The sequence below is a fragment of the Biomphalaria glabrata genome, chromosome 2 (assembly GCF_947242115.1).
Source record: "Biomphalaria glabrata chromosome 2, xgBioGlab47.1, whole genome shotgun sequence".
Classification (NCBI taxonomy): Eukaryota; Metazoa; Mollusca; class Gastropoda; family Planorbidae; genus Biomphalaria; species Biomphalaria glabrata.
In genome coordinates, this window is record NC_074712.1 from 64049889 (window position 1) to 64069983 (window position 20095).

The following is a 20095-nucleotide window of genomic DNA, read 5'->3' on the forward strand; positions in this document are numbered from 1 at the left end:
TTTCTTGAAACTCATTTTTTTTTTTAAATATAAAGAATGTGACCCTTGAGTAATTAGATCAAAACTTGTGCAATGTTAGGTTAGCTCATGGCTATTGACTCTGCATAGATTGTCTTTAAGAAGTAAATCAGAGAATATATTTTTTGAAACTATTTGTTGTTACATGTTTAGACTTTACGTTTTAACTCATTTAAGTTTTACATAAATTACCATTGCTGGCTTTGGTTTCGTTTGGTAAATCACCATCTTAATTTACAAAATTGGATGTCTAGAGATAAATCTCAAAAAAGAAAAAAAAAAGAAGTTCCTATCCTGTTAAGATTGCATCTCTTCAAACAGGCGTCAACAGGAAGAGGCAGCCCTGTATCAGTCCATCAAGGAGGCAAGACTAGCCCTGGAGAGAATGGAGCTAGAGAAGAAAAGGCAAGAAGAAGAAGAGAGAAAACGTTTAGCAGAAATTGAGGTACATACACATTTGTTTGAGAAGCACTGTTTAAACAGCTTGTATTACTCGACATAAGAGAAAATGTTAATAGAACCCCTGGCCTACATTATAAAGATAGTAGCTAATATTTCTCACAGCCATAGACCCCTTGCTATGGTAAGGGCCTTAAACGAAAGAGCTCCAAAGTTCTATGTTAAGTCATCCATTTCAGCTCGCTGCTTGTGTAATCAAGCTTTGTGATGTTGACATGATTTTTGCATCCTCCCTGGATCTTTGTTTCTCCGTGGCTTATCGTATGGGCTACTTTTCGACTTACACTTAACAAACAGACATGTACTGTCATTCTATCCTAAAAAGTTTTCGCTGAGATGTGTAGGTCAAGTTGAACTATTACTTTGGAGAATGGCTGTACAAGATCTTAGTGTGCCCAGGGCATTGACCAATACGTTTAATTTTCATGCCAGGGGCATTAGAGTTTAGTAGATTCAGAAACATTGCCATATCATGAGTAAAAAATCCAAAGTCTAAATCTAAACTTTGACCTTTAGCACTTCAATTTAGCACTATAATCACTTAGCTAACATTTGTATCAATCTATCATGATGACTTCCTAGTCCTTTTGACATGCATGAGGAGTCAAAGAATGGAAACATTTAGCAGTAGATTGTTCATTTACAGTCATACCTCGGTATTTGCTTCGTTCATTTTCATGTTTGTTTTTTGGTTTTCATTTCATTCATTTCTACAATTCCTCCTATTAGCTTGCAAACTCTTTATGGGTGAACACTGGTTGGATTGGTGTTTCAAAAACGGCTATAACGAATTTATGTATAAATAATAATAATTATAGCTTTTATATAGCTCTACTTTCATGCTTATAGCATGCTCAGAGCGCTTTTGGTCCAATCTCATTTGTGGACCGGTGGGGGGGAGGGGGTATCTAGGAGTTGGTTTTCCGTGCTGCCTTTAGGCGCTCAGTAAACACAACTCTGCCCGAGTCGGGTGTCGAACCCCGAGCCCCCTTCTAGGTAGCCAAGCCAAGCCAAGTTCAAGCACACTTGGCCTCTCGACCACGCTTCCCACCCATCTTCGTGAAAAACAATAAAAACTACCTAATTGGGCAACACAGTGAAAACTCTGGAGGATTGTTATAATTTATCAAAATATAAATTAAATTTGGTTTACATATTTTTAATTTTTGAATTACACTTAAAAGTATCTTTGTATTCTGTAAGGATTTGAATAGATAAATAGACTTAATTGAACTTTTTGTGCACTGACTTATGATGTAGTAGTTTTAGCCCTTGTAAAATCATTACCTGGGAGTTTTAATAGAATAAATTTATTGCGCATAGCAATAGTGAATTAACCACCTTCAGCTATCCCTTAGTCTGTAGGACCGTTGGGGGCACCACACAAGATTTGTTGACTGGCTTTCTCCATTCCTCTGTCTTTTGCCTTGAGTAGAACCTCATTTAATGGCAGGCCCATCCATTCTTTTTTTATGTTGTCTTCCCATCCCTTTCTCTGTCTGCCTCTTCTTCTTTTTCCTGGTACTGTTCCCTGCAGCATCTTTGCAAGTCCAGAAGATCTTGTAATATGGTCATTGAGTTTTAGTTTGCATTTAAAAAAAAAAAAAGTTAGCAGGTCATCGTGGGGTCATATCGCGGTATAAACCCTGTCTCTAATTTCTTTGTTTGTGATGCAGCCTTTGAATGTGATACCTAGGATCCTTCTGAAAATAGAATTAGAAATTATAGACAACCATAAGCTTCATAAAGGAGGAATTGATTTTATTTTACTAGTTATGTCTGGGTATTTGTTTTCATTGGTTTTCATTTTTTTTTTTAGTTTCCTTTCATTTCTACATCTTTCAATTATTTCTTTTCTCCTGTGTGGTTTGTTAGTCATTTATTGTTTCTTTAAATAAAATGTCTGGGTTCTCTTTGGTTGCTATTTGTTTTATGCACACTCACACACATATAGAAATCATTGAAAATTATTTACACGACAAATAGATTTCTAGGATTGGAAAGTCACCATTTGTTGAGGCAAAACAAACAAACAAACTAAAAACACTAAAGAAAGCTAATACAAAGAAAGGTTTGACTGTTTGTATATAACATGCAGGCAACTTAGTGTAGGTTATTATTTATGTGGTATTCTTCTACAAAAGAAAGCAGTTAAATTAAAGAGAAATTGGATGGTAAAACCTTCACTTTGATTTCTTATAAAAACCTTTAGTCCTTATATATTTGGTTTATCTATGTTTTTTTTTCTCTTCAAATTTAGATTAAGATAATAGCATTGATTCTCTTTTATTTTGAAATTTGTTTAATCATTCTTGTAAGGGATAAAGTACCAAAAAAACTGAGGTATGACTGTATCTAATTTGTTAAAGCAATTATTGTTCATATACTGTCCCGTAAACCAAAGGTTTTAGTCTTGTGTAACCTTGGCATTTAGTCTAACCATGACATGTACTAATTCATTTTCACAAACTTGTTTTGATTTATACTTAAAAATCTAATCTATTGGAAAGAAAGCCAAGTGTGATATGTTTTATTGTGTAGTACAATAGAGATCCAATTACATTAGAACTTGATGTTGTGTTATCTATGCAGGCAGTACATGTTATTTTCACTTCTATCCCAGCATTCCATAAACTCCAAACAAGATGGCCGTGTGTCTAATAAAAGCCAGTCACTGATACTTAACTCCCCCTTTTTGTCGGTTGGTATGCATGAACTCTACGACTGTGTTAGATCTCCATAGTGTTGGAGCTTTCTTCTTAGCATCAGAATTTTTGTTTTCTTTTTGAAATCACATTTTTTCCTTTTTGAAGTTTTTTTTTTCTTTTTTAAGTTTTTTTTTTTTTTTTAATTTTCATCACAGCTATTCGAATTGAATGTCTGGGTTTGGCTATGTTTTTTAACACCAAATTGCATTAATTGATGTTGGGGTTTTGTGAAACAATTTGTTACTTTTCTGAGTTGTTTTTCTTTTTAAATCAGATCCACATCCTCTGCCACTAATGGCATGTTTCAAACTTGCGTTGCCTAACAAATCTCAAATTTGTATTGTTTTTCAAACTCGTGGTTTTTGTTGGTCGGTGTGGTTGAGAAATACACTGCATGTCTGCATGGAATGTTTCTGTAGAGCTTTTTTTTTTTTTTTTAAACTGTTGTTGACTGTTTAAGTAATCATACAAGTGCTTTGTTTACTTATGGTCCAACCTGTCTGCTTAGTTGTAGCATTATTTGTGAAAGAGGGAAAAAGCTCTAGAAGCATAGAAATCTTATCTTATTATCTTATATAATACAGACGTTACTTCAAAAAAGAAGATGATTACGTCCTACGCGTCATGCATTTAGTCATGCATATTAACCAATGACTTAAATTCTGCCAAGTCACTGGTTTTCCTGGCTAGCTCAGGCAACCCATTCCATGCTCTAATAGCACTAGGGAAGAAGGAGCATTTGTACAAATTTGTCCTAGCATATTAAGAAATGTCTCATCTTAGTGAACTTGAAACACACTGAGTTAGAATCTCCAATAGTGAAGTTATAAAGTGAGCAAGTTTACCTCGCACAAACTCACACATTTGTAGTTCATCCATTTAAGATAAACAAATGATTTACCATTATTTATACAATTCAGCAGAAAAAAAAAATATCATAGACACTATAATTCTAGAGTGGAGGCGCGTTGGCTGTGCTGTAAAGCGCTAGGCTTTCGAACTGGGGTCCCGGGTTTGAATCCTTGTGAAGACTGGGATTTTTAATTTCGGGATCTTTGGGCGCCTCTTGAGTCCACCCAGCTTTAATGGTTGCCTTACATTAGTTGGGGAAAAGTAAAGGCGGTTGGTCGTTATGCTGGCCACATGACACCCTTGTTAACCGTAGGCCACAGAAACAGATGACCTTTACATCATCTGCCCTATAGGCCACAAGGTCTGAAAGGGGAACTTTACTTTCTTTACTATAATTATAGAGTTGCTTCACTAATTAGATTTCCCCATGTTAAGTCTTGCTCCATCATTCAAACCCTCTACAAGCTAGACTTGCTCTTGCAATCTAAGTATTTACAATCTAATATCTAGAGTTGCTTTTATCTTTCAAGTTTTACACTGTCTGGACTTGTTCCTACCATTCAAGTCTAATACAATCTTGACCTGGTTCATCTTTCAAGCCTATACATCCTAGATAAGCATTTAAGCCTATCTAGAATGCTCCCAGCCTGACCTGGCCCATCTTTCTATGTTGTCTGGACTCTATTTTAGCATTGTAAAATTTAGATATCTTTTTTTTATCTATTTCCTCTTGAGTTTAGAAGTCTTCTTGATGTTTCTTTGTATATTGAAGCTAAGTATTAAGCTAGTGCATAGGTTGTTCAATTGTTGGACTGTACATCAGGATTTAGTAGATTTGGTCAACTTTTAAAGCTTCATTTTGCTACTTTAGATAAAAAAAAATATATAATGTACTACGAAATGGCCATTAAAACTATTTTAAAATAAAAGATTTTGAAATATAATGTTTTTTTTTCTATAAGTGATTTAAAAAGTGAAGAAAACTAAGCTAAATTTTATAATTAGTAAAAAAAATAATAATTTATGCAATTTAACTCTTTCTCTCCATAATTATTTACCACATTCTGGTGGAATCAACGCTGGTATTGTCAGTTAGGAGAGAAAGAGTTAAGACATTGTTTAGGTCAAGGTCCCAACAGTTTCTGCTAAAAAACAGAAAGTTTTTTTTATTACATTTTACTAGAAATCTTTTAGTCAACTTTATTGTGAGTGATTGAGACAATTTAAAATTGAAATTATTTTATGTCTTGTTAAGGCTAAAATAGCGGTATTTACATCTTGAAGGTTTGATAATCAACTGTTTCTGAGTTAGTTCTTTGTTAGTTTTTTGTAGTTTTGAAATATTGAAACTTAAAAGCTTTGTCCTATCCACTTATTTATATAGTGTACATTTTAAAGTGTCAGTTATTTCAATTGGCATGAATAATTTAATAGGAAAAAGAGAAAGAGGCCAAAAGGAAATCCCGAGAATTCTCTGACTTGATGAGGGAGAAAAGAAGCAGTGAAATTTATACTTCGCTATTGAAGAAGAGAGAATCAATGGAGAAACTAGCAGAAGAGAATCAGAGTGAGGTGGAGACAAATTGGCAGGAGCAAGGTAGGTAACTCTTTTACGCTATAAAAGAGCACTGATCCATGTATTAAGTTTATTTATAAACAAAAAAAAAGGGGGGGGGAAGGTGATATAAATAAATGGAAATAGAAAAGAAAGAGCACTTGTATAATCATAATGTCCGAACTCAACATCAACATACTTTAGGATAGTTCTATCTATTAGTTGAGTTTCCTAATGTCAAGTTGATGAGAGAATCTTGATACATAAGCAACTGACTGGTAATTAACCGTAACCCTAAGTTTTTCAAAATATCATTAATAAAACCTATAAATGATCTAAATATCATGAAACTATGTCAATGGACATGATGATGATCTATGTGATTGTGATGTTGGTCCATATTATGTTTTTAGCATTTTAAACCTGTTTCTAGAAAGCAAAACTGTTTATAATTTCCTGAAATTTTTTTTTTTTTTTTGGTTAAATTTTTCACAATGGACCTCATTCACCAATCGTAAACAAACAACATTTAGCCACGTGGTGCTCTATCTCTTCTATATAATTTACGATCTCATGTTTAATTCATGATGGTTGTCACGTGACAGTTTTTTTCATTGTTTTATCAATAAGATCGCGTGACTAAATGTTGTTTGTTTACGACTGGTGAATGAGGTCCATTCCTTAGAGAGTGATTTTTTAAGATGAGTTCATTGTATGGTGTCAATTGTACTTGATCCAATGTGTGGTTTAAATGATTCTTTAAGATGAGTTCATTGTATGGTGTCGATTGTATTTGATCCAATGTATGGTGAGAGTGATTCTATAAAATATGTTCATTGTATTTGATCTAATTTATGGTGAAAGTGATTCTATAAAATAAGTTCATTGTATGGTGTTGTATTTGATCCAATATGTATGGTGAGAGTGATTCTTTAAGATGAGTTCATCGTATGGTGTTGTATTTGATCCAATGTATGGTGAGAGTGATTCTTTAAGATGAGTTCATCGTATGGTGTTGTATTTGATCCAATGTATGGTGAGAGTGATTCTTTAAGATGAGTTCATCGTATGGTGTTGTATTTGATCCAATATGTATGGTGAGAGTGATTCTATAAAATACGTTCATCGTATGGTGTTGTATTTGATCCAATGTATGGTGAGAGTGATTCTATAAAATACGTTCATCGTATGGTGTTGTATTTGATCCAATATGTATGGTGAGAGTGATTCTATAAAATAAGTTCATCGTATGGTGTTGTATTTGATCCAATGTATGGTGAGAGTGATTCTATAAAATACGTTCATCGTATGGTGTTGTATTTGATCCAATGTATGGTGAGAGTGATTCTATAAAATACGTTCATCGTATGGTGTTGTATTTGATCCAATGTATGGTGAGAGTGATTCTATAAAATACGTTCATCGTATGGTGTTGTATTTGATCCAATGTATGGTGAGAGTGATTCTATAAAATAAGTTCATCGTATGGTGTTGTATTTGATCCAATGTATGGTGAGAGTGATTCTATAAAATACGTTCATCGTATGGTGTTGTATTTGATCCAATATGTATGGTGAGAGTGATTCTATAAAATAAGTTTATCGTATGGTGTTGTATTTGATCCAATGTATGGTGAGAGTGATTCTATAAAATACGTTCATCGTATGGTGTTGTATTTGATCCAATGTATGGTGAGAGTGATTCTATAAAATACGTTCATTGTATGGTGTTGTATTTGATACAATATGTATGGTGAGAGTGATTCTATAAAATACGTTCATTGTATGGTGTTGTATTTGATCCAATGTATGGTGAGAGTGATTCTATAAAATACGTTCATCGTATGGTGTTGTATTTGATCCAATATGTATGGTGAGAGTGATTCTATAAAATACGTTCATTGTATGGTGTTGTATTTGATCCAATGTATGGTGAGAGTGATTCTATATAATATGTTCATCGTATGGTGTTGTATTTGATCCAACATGTATGGTGAGAGTGATTCTATAAAATACGTTCATCGTATGGTGTTGTATTTGATCCAATGTATGGTGAGAGTGATTCTATAAAATACGTTCATCGTATGGTGTTGTATTTGATCCAATATGTATGGTGAGAGTGATTCTATAAAATACGTTCATTGTATGGTGTTGTATTTGATCCAATGTATGGTGAGAGTGATTCTATATAATATGTTCATTGTATGGTGTTGTATTTGATCCAATGTATGGTGAGAGTGATTCTATAAAATAAGTTCATCATATGGTGTTGTATTTGTATGTTGTGTAGAAAAAAAAGCCAAAGAAGCAGAGCTACAGATGAGAGAGAAGGCCAGACAAGCCAGAACAGAATACAGGGAGTCACTGAGACGTTCCATGAACATCTTGCAGGCAACTCAAGTCCTGCAAAATTCTACAAAACCAGCTCCGTCTAATAACAAACCTCCACTGCCACCAAAGTAAGTTCAGGAAATACAAAAATAATTCATTGTGCATCATTTTTGCTAGAAAATAGTATTCTCCTAATTTTAATTTTTTATTTATGTTTAACAAAATTATCAAAACCAAAAAAAAACAACCTAAATCTTTTAGCTTATACCCTTGCTATATTTTTGTTTTTATAAATAACCGCAATGAAAGACATGTATATGCTAGTTTATTGTTCACTGTGATCTTGTTCAATAAAGCCAAGAAATTAGTAATTCTGGTACAGTTATTTTATTACAATCACCTTAACAAGTTGTATGCATTTCTTTTTTTTCTTGACTTTTGCCTTCAGCTTTTGTTAGTGAGATGCCTGGCAAATGTTGCAGATGGTCCTGTTGCTTATCTTATCTATTACAGACATTACTTTAAAAAAGAAGATAATTACGTCCTACGCATTTCATGTGTCAATGTAGTCCTGCATGTTAATCTGTGATTTAAATTCTGCCAAGTTTTTGGTTTTCCTGGCTTCTTCTTCTTCATTCTCATTTTACATGTCGGAGGCTTCAGGTCAGTAATCCTATATCTGAGATGAACCACGCAGTGGTTTCCAGATCAGGCAGTTTTTTGTATTGTTTTTTATTCTATAGGAAGGTTTTGGGGCCAGAGTCTTGTTCGGGCCTCTTGATATTGTATGCAGCTTTGAAGGAAATGGTCAGCATTCTCTTGGTGATGCTCCACAAGGGCAGGTTTCGCTCGTCCCGACTTTAAGCTTCCGGAACATATGTTGTCTCATTCTGTTGTGTCCGGCTCTGAGTCAAAAAATTTATGCGTTGGTTTTCCTGGCTGATTCAGGAATGATTCTAGTTTTATGCTCTCTTTGTGGCTGATTGGTTGTCCTTCTTCCTAGGTGACCTAACAGTTTTTTTCTTTGTTGGGTCATTAGTTTTTCATTAATCTGACAGTCGTTCCAATTTCTGTCAGTCTTGCGTGACCTTGTCAACCTTTGCCTGCTATTCTTCTCAGGATGCTCATTTCACTAGTTGGTTGTTTTCTATTCATGCGTTTTATTGAAGTCTTATGCTTGACACTGCATGCGATTGTTGGGCTCAGAATGTTCTCATTCTAATAAGTCTTTTAATTTTTTAATTTTTTTTTTATCAAGCCATAAACCGGGTACATGGAGTGAGAGATCAATTAATTATTCCGCATTCTCCTTTTGCTTTATTTAAAAAAAAAAGATATATTTTTATTAAGACATTTTCTTATTTTTTTTATTTTTTTTTTGTAATGAAAAAGCTACAAATGTATTTTAAAAATTTGGTTGTATTTTTACAATGGCGTGCTAATATTGCAGAGAAATGACCACTGTATTTGATTAATATTAAAGTTTCTTTGGTCCTCAGAAAACATTTAATAGTGACCAGTGCTCCAGGCATCACAAACAAAAAACCAAGACCACTCAGACCAAAGAACCGCGAACAAGTGGTCAGTTGGTTTCAGAAAGATGAAAAACAAAAAGGTTCTGGTTTGGACCCAAAGACTGGAAAGGTTGCTGAGTGGTTCCATGGTAAGTTAATTCATGTTTGATGTATCACACACAGAACATACAGATTTTGTTTATTCAATGCACCAACCAAGTTGGAAAATTCCTTTTAGCTAATTAGTACATTTATTAGGCCACCAAAGTAATGGTCTTAAAATTGACCTGTTTGAAAACTAGGATTTTTTCTTTAAATTGGTACCTGTATTTAATATTTTTTGGGAACAGTTCAATGCAGGTTGTTTGTGTTGTATTTATGTTGGCCTCTTGATGCCCTGGTTAAGGATTGGCTTGTAAAACAGTGGAATTAACATTTATTTTTCAATTCTTGCATGAAATTTTACATATTTTCTTAGTTTCAACATTAACATTTGTCTAATTTGCTTTTGTTGCCTTCGTGTGTCTTAATATTAGAAGAAGAAATCTGACTCTTCTGCTGTATCATCATTATCTCATCATCTGTCCCGTGACTTTCATTGTAGGAGTAACGTTCCCGTAACCCTCCACCTTGCACTTTCAGCAGCTGTTCTTAGCAGGATATCAAGTGAAAGGCCTGTCCATTCTTTTTTTTTGTCTTTTGGACGACCCAGAATTTTTATGTAGCATTGACTCTCAAAGGTTTGAATTCTTTCAGCCTCAGCATTAAGTGTCCAACTTTCACAACCAGATAGGAGCACAGAGACCACCAGCGAAGAATACAGTTTTAGCATTGACTCTCAAAGGTTTGAATTCTTTCAGCCTCAGCATTCAGTGTCCAACTTTCACAACCAGATAGGAGCACAGAGACTACTAGTGAAGAATACAGTTTTAGCATTGACTCTCAAAGGCTTGAATTCTTTCAGCCTCAGCATTAAGTGTCCAACTTTCACATCCAGATAGGAGCACAGAGACCACTAGTGAAGAATACAGTTTTAGCATTGACTCTCAAAGGCTTGAATTCTTTAAGCCTCAGCATTCAGTGTCCAACTTTCACAACCAGATAGGAGCAAAGAGACCACCTGCGAAGAATACAGTTTTAGCATTGACTCTCAAAGGCTTGAATTCTTTCAGCCTCAGCATTCAGTGTCCAACTTTCACAACCAGATAGGAGCAAAGAGACCACCTGCGAAGAATACAGTTTTAGCATTGACTCTCAAAGGCTTGAATTCTTTCAGCCTCAGCATTCAGTGTCCAACTTTCACAACCAGATAGGAGCAAAGAGACCACCTGCGAAGAATACAGTTTTAGCATTGACTCTCAAAGGCTTGAATTCTTTCAGCCTCAGCATTCAGTGTCCAACTTTCACAACCAGATAGGAGCAAAGAGACCACCTGCGAAGAATACAGTTTTAGCATTGACTCTCAAAGGCTTGAATTCTTTCAGCCTCAGCATTCAGTGTCCAACTTTCACAACCAGATAGGAGCACAGAGACTACTAGTGAAGAATACAGTTTTAGCATTTACTCTCAAAGGCTTGAATTCTTTCAGCCTCAGCATTAAGTGTCCAACTTTCACATCCAGATAGGAGCACAGAGACTACTAGTGAAGAATACAGTTTTAGCATTGACTCTCAAAGGTTTGAATTCTTTCAGCCTCAGCATTAAGTGTCCAACTTTCACACCCAGATAGGAGCACAGAGACTACTAGTGAAGAATACAGTTTTAGCATTGACTCTCAAAGGCTTGAATTCTTTCAACCTCAGCGTTAAGTGTCCAACTTTCACACCCAGATAGGAGCACAGAGACTACTAGTGAAGAATACAGTTTTAACATTGACTCTCAAAGGCTTGAATTCTTTCAACCTCAGCGTTAAGTGTCCAACTTTCACACCCAGATAGGAGCACAGAGACTACTAGTGAAGAATACAGTTTTAACATTGACTCTCAAAGGCTTGAATTCTTTCAACCTCAGCATTCAGTGTCCAACTTTCACACCCAGATAGGAGCACAGAGACTACTAGTGAAGAATACAGTTTTAGCATTGACTCTCAAAGGCTTGAATTCTTTCAGCCTCAGCATTAAGTGTCCAACTTTCAGTTTTTGTGATTGACTAGTAGGAGTACACTATAAGGCACAATTATAGTTGATGTACTTTTAGGGATTCACAACCAAATTTGAGCACGGAGACTACCTGTCATGTATCAGTTTTAGAACCCCTGTAATATTTGGTGACTAGTAGTCACTTAACTATTCCGTGCGGTCTCAGCACGAGATTTTGCTTGGTCAAGTAACTGACCACGAGGTGGACACCTCAGTAGATTTCAGACTCCCGTAGAGAGAGGAGTGATATAGATATCTTTCACAGTGTAGTGATGTACATGTAATTAAGTTGTTATAATTGATTTGCATTCATTGGAGTATTTTTCATATCTTTTGTGGATTATATTAGTGTGTCAATAAAAGTGATGTCTGCTACCAGTGTGTTTATCAATAATTCTAAATGTTGTTGTTGGAGACCTTAGTATACCAGTGTTGTTGCGCACTTGCAAATCTAGTGCGTGTAAGAAAGTATTTGGTTTAGAAGAACACTCTAGTAGTACCAGAAGAGGTACCTACAACATACACGACATTTGCGTCATCACGCCTTTAGCAACAACCAGGCTGTGACACTACCTGCGAAGAATATAGTTTTAATTTTACTTTATGATGCTGTAAAGCTAACTACATTAATAAATCAGATTTTAATCTTCTGTTTGATCTTGCTAATAGTCAATTGTATTCCCCCCTAGGCATAATCAATCGATCTGAAGCTGAAGCTATCCTCCAGGACAAGAAGAGTGGCTCATTTCTCATCCGAGTCTCTGAGAGAGTTTGGGGTTATACATTATCTTTAAAAGAGACCAGTGGACTGAAACATTTTCTGATTGATGCTTCTGACTTGGGATATCAGTTTTTTGGTGCCGACCAGACAATACACGATTCTTTAGCCAGTCTGGTCCTCTTTCATAAGGTATACATTTCACAAGTTAAGATTTATTGAAAATCAAATATTACAAAAATAATTTGGAATTTTTTGTTTTATTGGGCTGTCATTTTGAGTTTTTTAATCAGTGAGACCTCAAGAAACAGTAACACATTTTTTTGTTTAAATTCATTGTTCTTTTTATAGTTTATAAACCAAGATTGAAATAGCATTGAATGATAAAAGAATTATTTTTATTCCTGACCAGGACAATGCCATTACAGTATCAGGACAAGAAAAACTTCTATATCCATGTGGTCAACGATCTGATCCTCCTGACTACTGGGAGTTATTTCATTCTACAGCTTCAGAGATAACATCTCTTTAGTTTTGTGTCGTTAGTAAGTTGACCCTTTCATTTTACAGCTTTATTTAGTAAGTTAACCCTTTCGTTCCTAAGTCTTATTTAGTAAGTTAACCCTTTCATTCTACAGCTTCAGAGATAACAACTCTTTAGTTTGTGTCGTTAGTAAGTTGACCCTTTCATCCTTCAGCTTTATTTAGTAAGTTAACCCTTTCATTCCAAAGTCTTATTTAGTAAGTTAACCCTTTCATTCTACAGCTTCAGAGATAACAACTCTTTAGTTTGTGTCTTTAGTAATGTAGTTCCATGGAGATGTAGAAAACAAGTTGCTTACACTAGGTCATAGTGCATTGGCCAAAGGCAACTTCTTTATCAGAATAATGACCGAATGCATTTCATAGCACAAAAATACACAAAGAAATAGCACACGTTTTAAATCGTTTTGGTATCTTTTTTGCATTTACTTTAAACTGTAACTCTTTGAAACTGGTCAAATTTTACTAAAAGTAGCAGCATCCAATATTTAACAAATCGGCCAAATGTTTACCCAACTACCATTAGTGCCTTATTTCCTTTAAATCAGTCTCTAGCTAGTTGATTAGTTTCTCAAGCCCTGTGAGAGTTAAATATCTTACAGCGCCTTAATGTTATCTTAATGTTCTGTCTAGTTCTTTATCTGTGAAGTTTCATTTCCAAGCCCGGCTACAACTTCATTGTCTTACAACCGATCAGTTAACAAATTAACTGTCTCACTGATAATTAAACACAATTATTTTTTACTTGGTTCAGCATTTGAAAGGGAAGTAATTGGAATAGCAATGTCCTCGATTCCGAAGATAAAGGATGAGTGCATGACTACGTGATTAGAATGTCAGCAACACTTCAATTTAGCAGACATTAAGCCTGAGCATTAAGAACATTTATTGAGGTTGAATCCTAAGTTCCAAAGTTTAGTACTTTTTGTGGGAATAAAAGTTTTATTCAAGATTTGTAAATGTTTCTAAGCTTCCAAATAAAAAAGGATAACTATCTATATTTATTTATTTGTAATCATCTCTACCAGCTCTAGAATCCAGATTATTTTCTTTTAATGTCTCAAAAAATAATTTCAATACAATAGTGCCATATACTGACAGCATTGCTTTTATATAGTGCAACTGTCATGCTTATAGCATGGCCAGTAGCCTACAGGATGGCTGCCTGGTTGTGTGGCTTGCGCGCTGGACTGTCGTTTGAATTTATCGATGGTCCAGGGTTCAAACCTTGCCCGCTCCCATCCCCCGTCGTCCTGCGGGAGGTTTGGACTAGGAAGTAAACTATCTTCAACTCTGAAAGAACATCCGAAACATGTAAAACATTTTACAAACAGTACATCATTCTTTTCCTCAGTATATTTGATTTGAGCCTCATATCTTGAATTTTCAATTTGTACAGTTTTACTTGACCAGGTTATTTCAATGTATGTCTACAGCCATGAAGTCATAATGTGATGTTACATTGTCAAGTGGAAGCATTCCATCAACAATTAGTCAAGGGCCAAACACAGATAACTCTGCCTGTGGAGCAGACAATTGAGCCAAAATGTGCATGTTATTATGGTCCTACAAGCAAATTAGCTAAAAGCATTTTGATGTACAACCTGGGTGTCCTCTTTATTCGTATTGTTTGGTTTAATTGTTAGTTGGATTCATTCAAGAAAGATAGACTTGGTAGAAAGATAAATGATACTGTACTACATTGATTCAAGAGATTTGTGGACTACAGTGCTAGTTAATAGGCTCAATAGGATGGTATGGTACAGACTCAATGTGTTGTAGAAGTATGTACTGTACTGGCATATATATGCTATATAGAATGTAGAGCTAAAGACTCAGAAAAAGAATGTAGTATAGACTCAATGTAGTAGTATAAACTTTAGAATGTAGTGGTTATAACTCTAGTATAATGTAGTTTTAACTTGTGGCATAGACCTAATAGATTACGAAATGTCTAGTCTTGGCTGTTTATTATTTTTAAAATAGGATTTTTGTGCCTTATGATATTGTTTTAAATCTTAATTTTATCAATTGTAACATTTTGTAAACCTGAGTTTAAAAAAAAACTTAAATTTTTTGTATGAAAATACTTATAAAATGTTTTACACGCATTATATTTTTTTGTAAATAGACATTTTTTAGCCATTTATTTTGAGATTAAGTTTTAAAATAAGAATAGTCAGTACTCTCATTATTATATTATCTTGTACATAGACACTATAGCAAGGTCAAAGGCCTGATGTGAATCAAACAGGGAGATCACTCCTTTTACTTTCAAGCAGAAGTGAATATTTTATTTTTATTAAATTTCATATCAAAGGGTAAAGGGACACAATCTGTCTTTGTTTTTTTTTTTGGTCAAATTTAAAAATAGCGAAATCTCTATACATTTCCAAGCTGTAGTGTGAACTTTAGTGTATTTCCCTCAAAGAACAAAATTATTTGTTTATTTAATTGCTGTCTCCCATTTAATAAAGTATGATTTAGCTTGGTAGTATTTTTTAAACTTGGAATGTGGCTATTTTACTATTACTTGCATGATCAGACTGTATGGACTTTACAGTAGCTGTTATGACTTTGGTCTTTACATTGTAGATATCCAATTTGAGTAGGACAATACTTGGTAGCCAATGTGATCTAGCACAAAATACTATTGGAGTGTTGTTGTCTTTTTTTTTTTATTGAGTATTTTACTGAAGAGACCTTATATTAAGTGTACATATTGACAATGTAGTATGATATATAAATTTGTGTACATTGATAATTTAGATCCGACTATTGTATACTGTATATTCATCTATATCTATGTCTATCTGGAGTGTACCAGTACTGCTGCTTTATATTTTCATCATGAATAGTATACCCATAACTAATCAAACTTGAATACTGTCAGATCTCATTGTCTTAGGCATGATTGAAGAGTGTGAACAGTAAATAATTAAGCTATTTTGCCATACTCCCTGGGTTTAGCTTGCATAGATGATAGGTATCCTTTTAAGACCTTGTGATCCATGGATGCAAATGATGTAAATCTCATCTGTTTCTATGGCCAGCAAGGGTGTCTTTGGCCAGCAAGCATGACTTTGGCCATCACAATGACCAACTGCACTCATATGTCAGGTAGCTTTTAGAGTTGGATGGACTCAGGGGTGTCCTAAAAATCCCCAAATCAAAATGACTAGGATTTGAACTTGAGACCTCTCAGTTCAAAGGTCATGTTGTGCATGGTGGCAAAGCACATAGATGTTACACTATGAAATAATGTCATGTGGAAATGAAGTAAATAGAAGACAATGAGGTTTGAGACCCCTGGGTTCAAAGGTCATGTTGTGCATGGCGGTAAAGCACATAGATGAAATGAAATAATAGTGAATAGAAGACAATGAGGTTTGATTGTATCTAGATTTTTGTTAAAATTTGTATCAAGATTATTGCATGAATCAAACTTTAAAAAATTCAATACCTTTTTTTTAATGACTAAACTTGAATACTTGGATGCATGATAACAAACTGTTATTTGAATCAAATTCGGTACTATTTGTTTCTATCTCTTAGTTATCAACACTATGTGCAATATGAATTGTTATGTTCTAGCCATGAATCAAAACTAGAATTTACTGTAAAGCTCTTTAAAACTAGACTTGATTATCAAAATAATTGACTGTGTATTGATGTTACATATAGGACAGTTTTACAATGTCATCTCACTCTAGCTAACGTTAATAATAATTTTATGTATAAAGCGCTGTTGACAAACAAAATGTAGGCTCAAGGCGCCGTTTACAACGTTACAAACACGAGAACTAAAATTACAAATGAATGTAAAATATAACAAATACACTTCACACTAAAACAAATATATCGTACAACCTAACAAAGACACATCACACTATAACGTATATTCGTCACTATAACAAATACACAATAATAGATAACGAATTTCATTCCTAAGTTTAAAAGCGTGTCATGGCGTGGCCCATCATTCCCAGAAATCTTCTGCAGAGGCTGTTAACTCCAATGAATGTTCTGCCGAGGCTGCTAACTCTAATGAATGTTCTGTACATTTTCATCTGGTTAATACTTCACTCTGTGATCATCTCTTTGTATCCCTTATATAGCTCTCTTTGTATCCCTATATATAGCTCTCTTTGTATCCCTTTATATAGCTCACTTCGTATCCCTATATATAGCTCCTCCTTTGTGGTTGAAGATATGCACATTTTGCATTTTCTATGAAGATAACTGTTAAGTCCAATCCTCACTTTGAAAAGCCAGTTGCACATGTGCCAAGGGTATGCTTCTCTTAGCTTTTTGTTGCCTATGTGTTCTTTCTTGCTGGCTACTCTCCTCGCTTTGTATCTTGAGACTCCCAACACTCACGGCTTCACGCCACGAGAAGCATTCAAGAGCTGAGTGTTTCCCAGCCTTAAATGTCATTGTCACATTCCTTGAGGAAGCTTAAAAGGGTGTCTTTGAAGCGCTTGTGTTGACCCTCCTATGAGCACTTCCCTGTACATCCATGAAGAAGTTGTTTGGGAAGGGGATTGCCAGGCATGCGGACTGTTGGTCCTGCCCATTGAAATTGGGACCTTTTTTGCTGTGGCATGAATACCGTTCATATTCGACAACTTTAGGATTTCAACATCTGGTATGTGCTCAAGCCAATTCACCTTATGAATTTTTCTTAGACAGGTGGAAGGAGTTGAGCTTTTTGATGTGGCGGGAATACAATGTCCAAGACTGGTGCATATAAGAGTGAAGGGGGAACTACAGCACTGTAGACTTTCAGTTTTATGGATATGCCTAGTCCTGTCTACAATATATTTAACAATTCAAATACCAAAGAATATAAAACAATCTAAATATTTGGTCAATCTTATTTAGTCCACATTAATGGACACTAGTTTTCAGCAGTATTTTTTAAAAGACAATCTGACAGAATTATTTTTGAAACTGACTCATTTCTGAAATCTCTATTTTACTCTGCTGTACATTGTCCCTATCTCACAGGGCTGTCCACACGGGACATGTTCAGTGTTTTTTTTTTACCTGAACACAATACTCATCTCCGCAGTCAGATCTCAAATTGTAATTATTAAGCTTTGGAATGTATTCAAGATTGTAGCACAAACCAGATTCCAATCTTTTGGTGGATGGGGGGGATACATTTTACTACAACAATTTTAGTTGTTTTTTTTCCCCTCAATGTCCATCAGCCTGTATGCCGACAGTTAAGACAAAGGCAACAGTTGAGTCTCAATATACCAACTGCACAAAATTGTTTAATTCCACAAGCTTTAGAAAGAAAGAAACTGAAATGGCTTGATGTCAGAGTCACTTTAATATTTTCATGCTTCTTGTACCTGGTTTACTGTCTGGTCACATGACTTGAACGTAGCCAATGGCTTCTATTGTTGAAAGTGTTTTCATGTATATTTTGACCAGTATGAGGACGACACCTTTCTGATGGTCAAGTCAAATGCTTCATAACTGGTCGTGAGGTTCACGCGCTGAACTGTCATTCAGATATGCCAATGGTCCCGGGCTCAAACCCTGCCCGCTACAATCCCTGTCGTTCTGTGGGAGGTTTGAACTAGGAAGTAAATTATCTTCGGAAAACATTTGATCAAAGAAAGTATTTGAATACATTTCAGTCTGTAATATTTCACACTTTGCTAAGGGAGGATATTTCTTTATATCTAGACCTAACATGTTTTTCAACTTCAGTGAAAGAGAACCTGTTTTTTAATAGTTTTTTTTTTAATAGGTTTTTTTTTTGTTGTTGTTTTTTATTGATGTAACATTGAAGCTAAAGATCAGTTTTCAACAATCAACTCTAATCAACATGACTTATATCCACTTCCAGACATAATCTGTATATTTATTTCATTGCCATTATTACCAATATCTTTATTTACATAATTGCACCAAAATTGATTTAGCAGTTCAAAATGCCAAGCCAAAATGCCAAGCAGCTGATTTGGCAACATTACTCTCCACTATAAACACGTCCGAATTATAAAGACCGTTTGACCAGATTTTTTTTTTTTTTAGAGTTACTACCAAACGATTATTTTTAAATCCAATGTACTCCTGTTTGTTATCTGCCTTATGACTTATGCATATATATATTTGTTCTCATTATTTACCTGTTTTTTGGGTTCACCTTACAGCATTGTTATCTCTCTTGACTTGTTCTAGATCTTTACATAAGTTATCTATCTACACAACTTTTTGTTAAATAATTAGTTTAGTATCATTTGATGTTTCATGAAACGGAAATAAAGATTTGTTTGCAAAGTAAACCAGATAGATTTCTTTGATGAGTGTTTTTATTTCTACATTAACTCCGGTTCACATTTTTTAAAAATGTATTTTTTCAAATTTCTGAACCAGTTTGATCCAGACAATCACTTGCATCATATAACTTATCATGAATAAACTACATCAATACAAGACATGATGTTTCTTTTATTATTTATTTTATTTTATTTATAGTTTCAATACCTGGATAATGTAAGTGCGATTAGAATAATTATGACCATGCCCCTGATAACTTATCATCAAAGGCCAAGCTGTGGTGAAAGTACGACCATGTTTCACTTTATTTTATTTTTCAATCGCTCTTTCTTGAAAATGGGTGCGTCATTTTTAGCCTTGAAATAAGGTTTTATTTTTTTCTAATAAAGGCGGAGTTCATCCATCCTCGTGATATCATCATGTCACCTGTATAAGTTTTGCTTTAATTCCTTTTAAACATTAACGTGTTACAATTTTGTCATTTAAATAGAAAATGAATACATTAAATATTGCTCATTTCATGATTTTTAAAATTAATGTTAGATAAAAATGATCAGATGATGAAAATATCAGGGCATGCATTGACCGGGGATGAAGTGACCAGGGGATGAAATGACCGGGGATGAAATGACCAGGGAATGAAGTGACCGGGAACCATGTATATATAGAGAGAGAGAGGGCTTTTTTATGACGGTACCTACTCACGCACCGGTACGCCGCCGTACCTGCACCTTCTTCAATGTAGGGAAAAAATTATTACTTATCTTGTATTGTAAAGTTTATTATTAATTTATTAGTAGTTAAAAGTTACTAGGCAATCCATCAGTGAGTACCGGCATCTATTTTTTTTTTACAAAACAAAAGCACTGTATTATATTTATATATATGGGAGGCAGAGGCGAAATAGGAGGAAGGCAGGCGGGGCTACTACCAGGGGAGTCTACAAGTGATATGCTCCCC

The 20095-nt window shown here is 34.7% G+C and overlaps 1 protein-coding gene across 3 annotated transcripts in view; it reads left to right on the forward strand.

Moving 5' to 3' along the window:
• Positions 1-19140, forward strand: part of LOC106053779 (SH2 domain-containing protein 4B-like) — a 33309-nt gene extending 14169 nt beyond the window's left edge. For 2 of the 3 annotated variants that reach the window (XM_056021933.1, XM_056021934.1), the window contains exons 6-13: positions 340-463; positions 3101-3178; positions 5472-5634; positions 7882-8050; positions 9422-9585; positions 12264-12484; positions 12705-12837; positions 14272-19140. In XM_056021933.1, the coding sequence (XP_055877908.1) occupies positions 340-463; positions 3101-3178; positions 5472-5634; positions 7882-8050; positions 9422-9585; positions 12264-12484; positions 12705-12824 (1039 nt within the window). In that variant the 3' untranslated portion in view covers positions 12825-12837; positions 14272-19140. The remainder of the gene's footprint in view (positions 1-339; positions 464-3100; positions 3179-5471; positions 5635-7881; positions 8051-9421; positions 9586-12263; positions 12485-12704; positions 12838-14271) is intronic. The other variant, XM_056021935.1, reaches the window with a different exon arrangement.
• Positions 19141-20095: the final 955 nt, after the last annotated feature.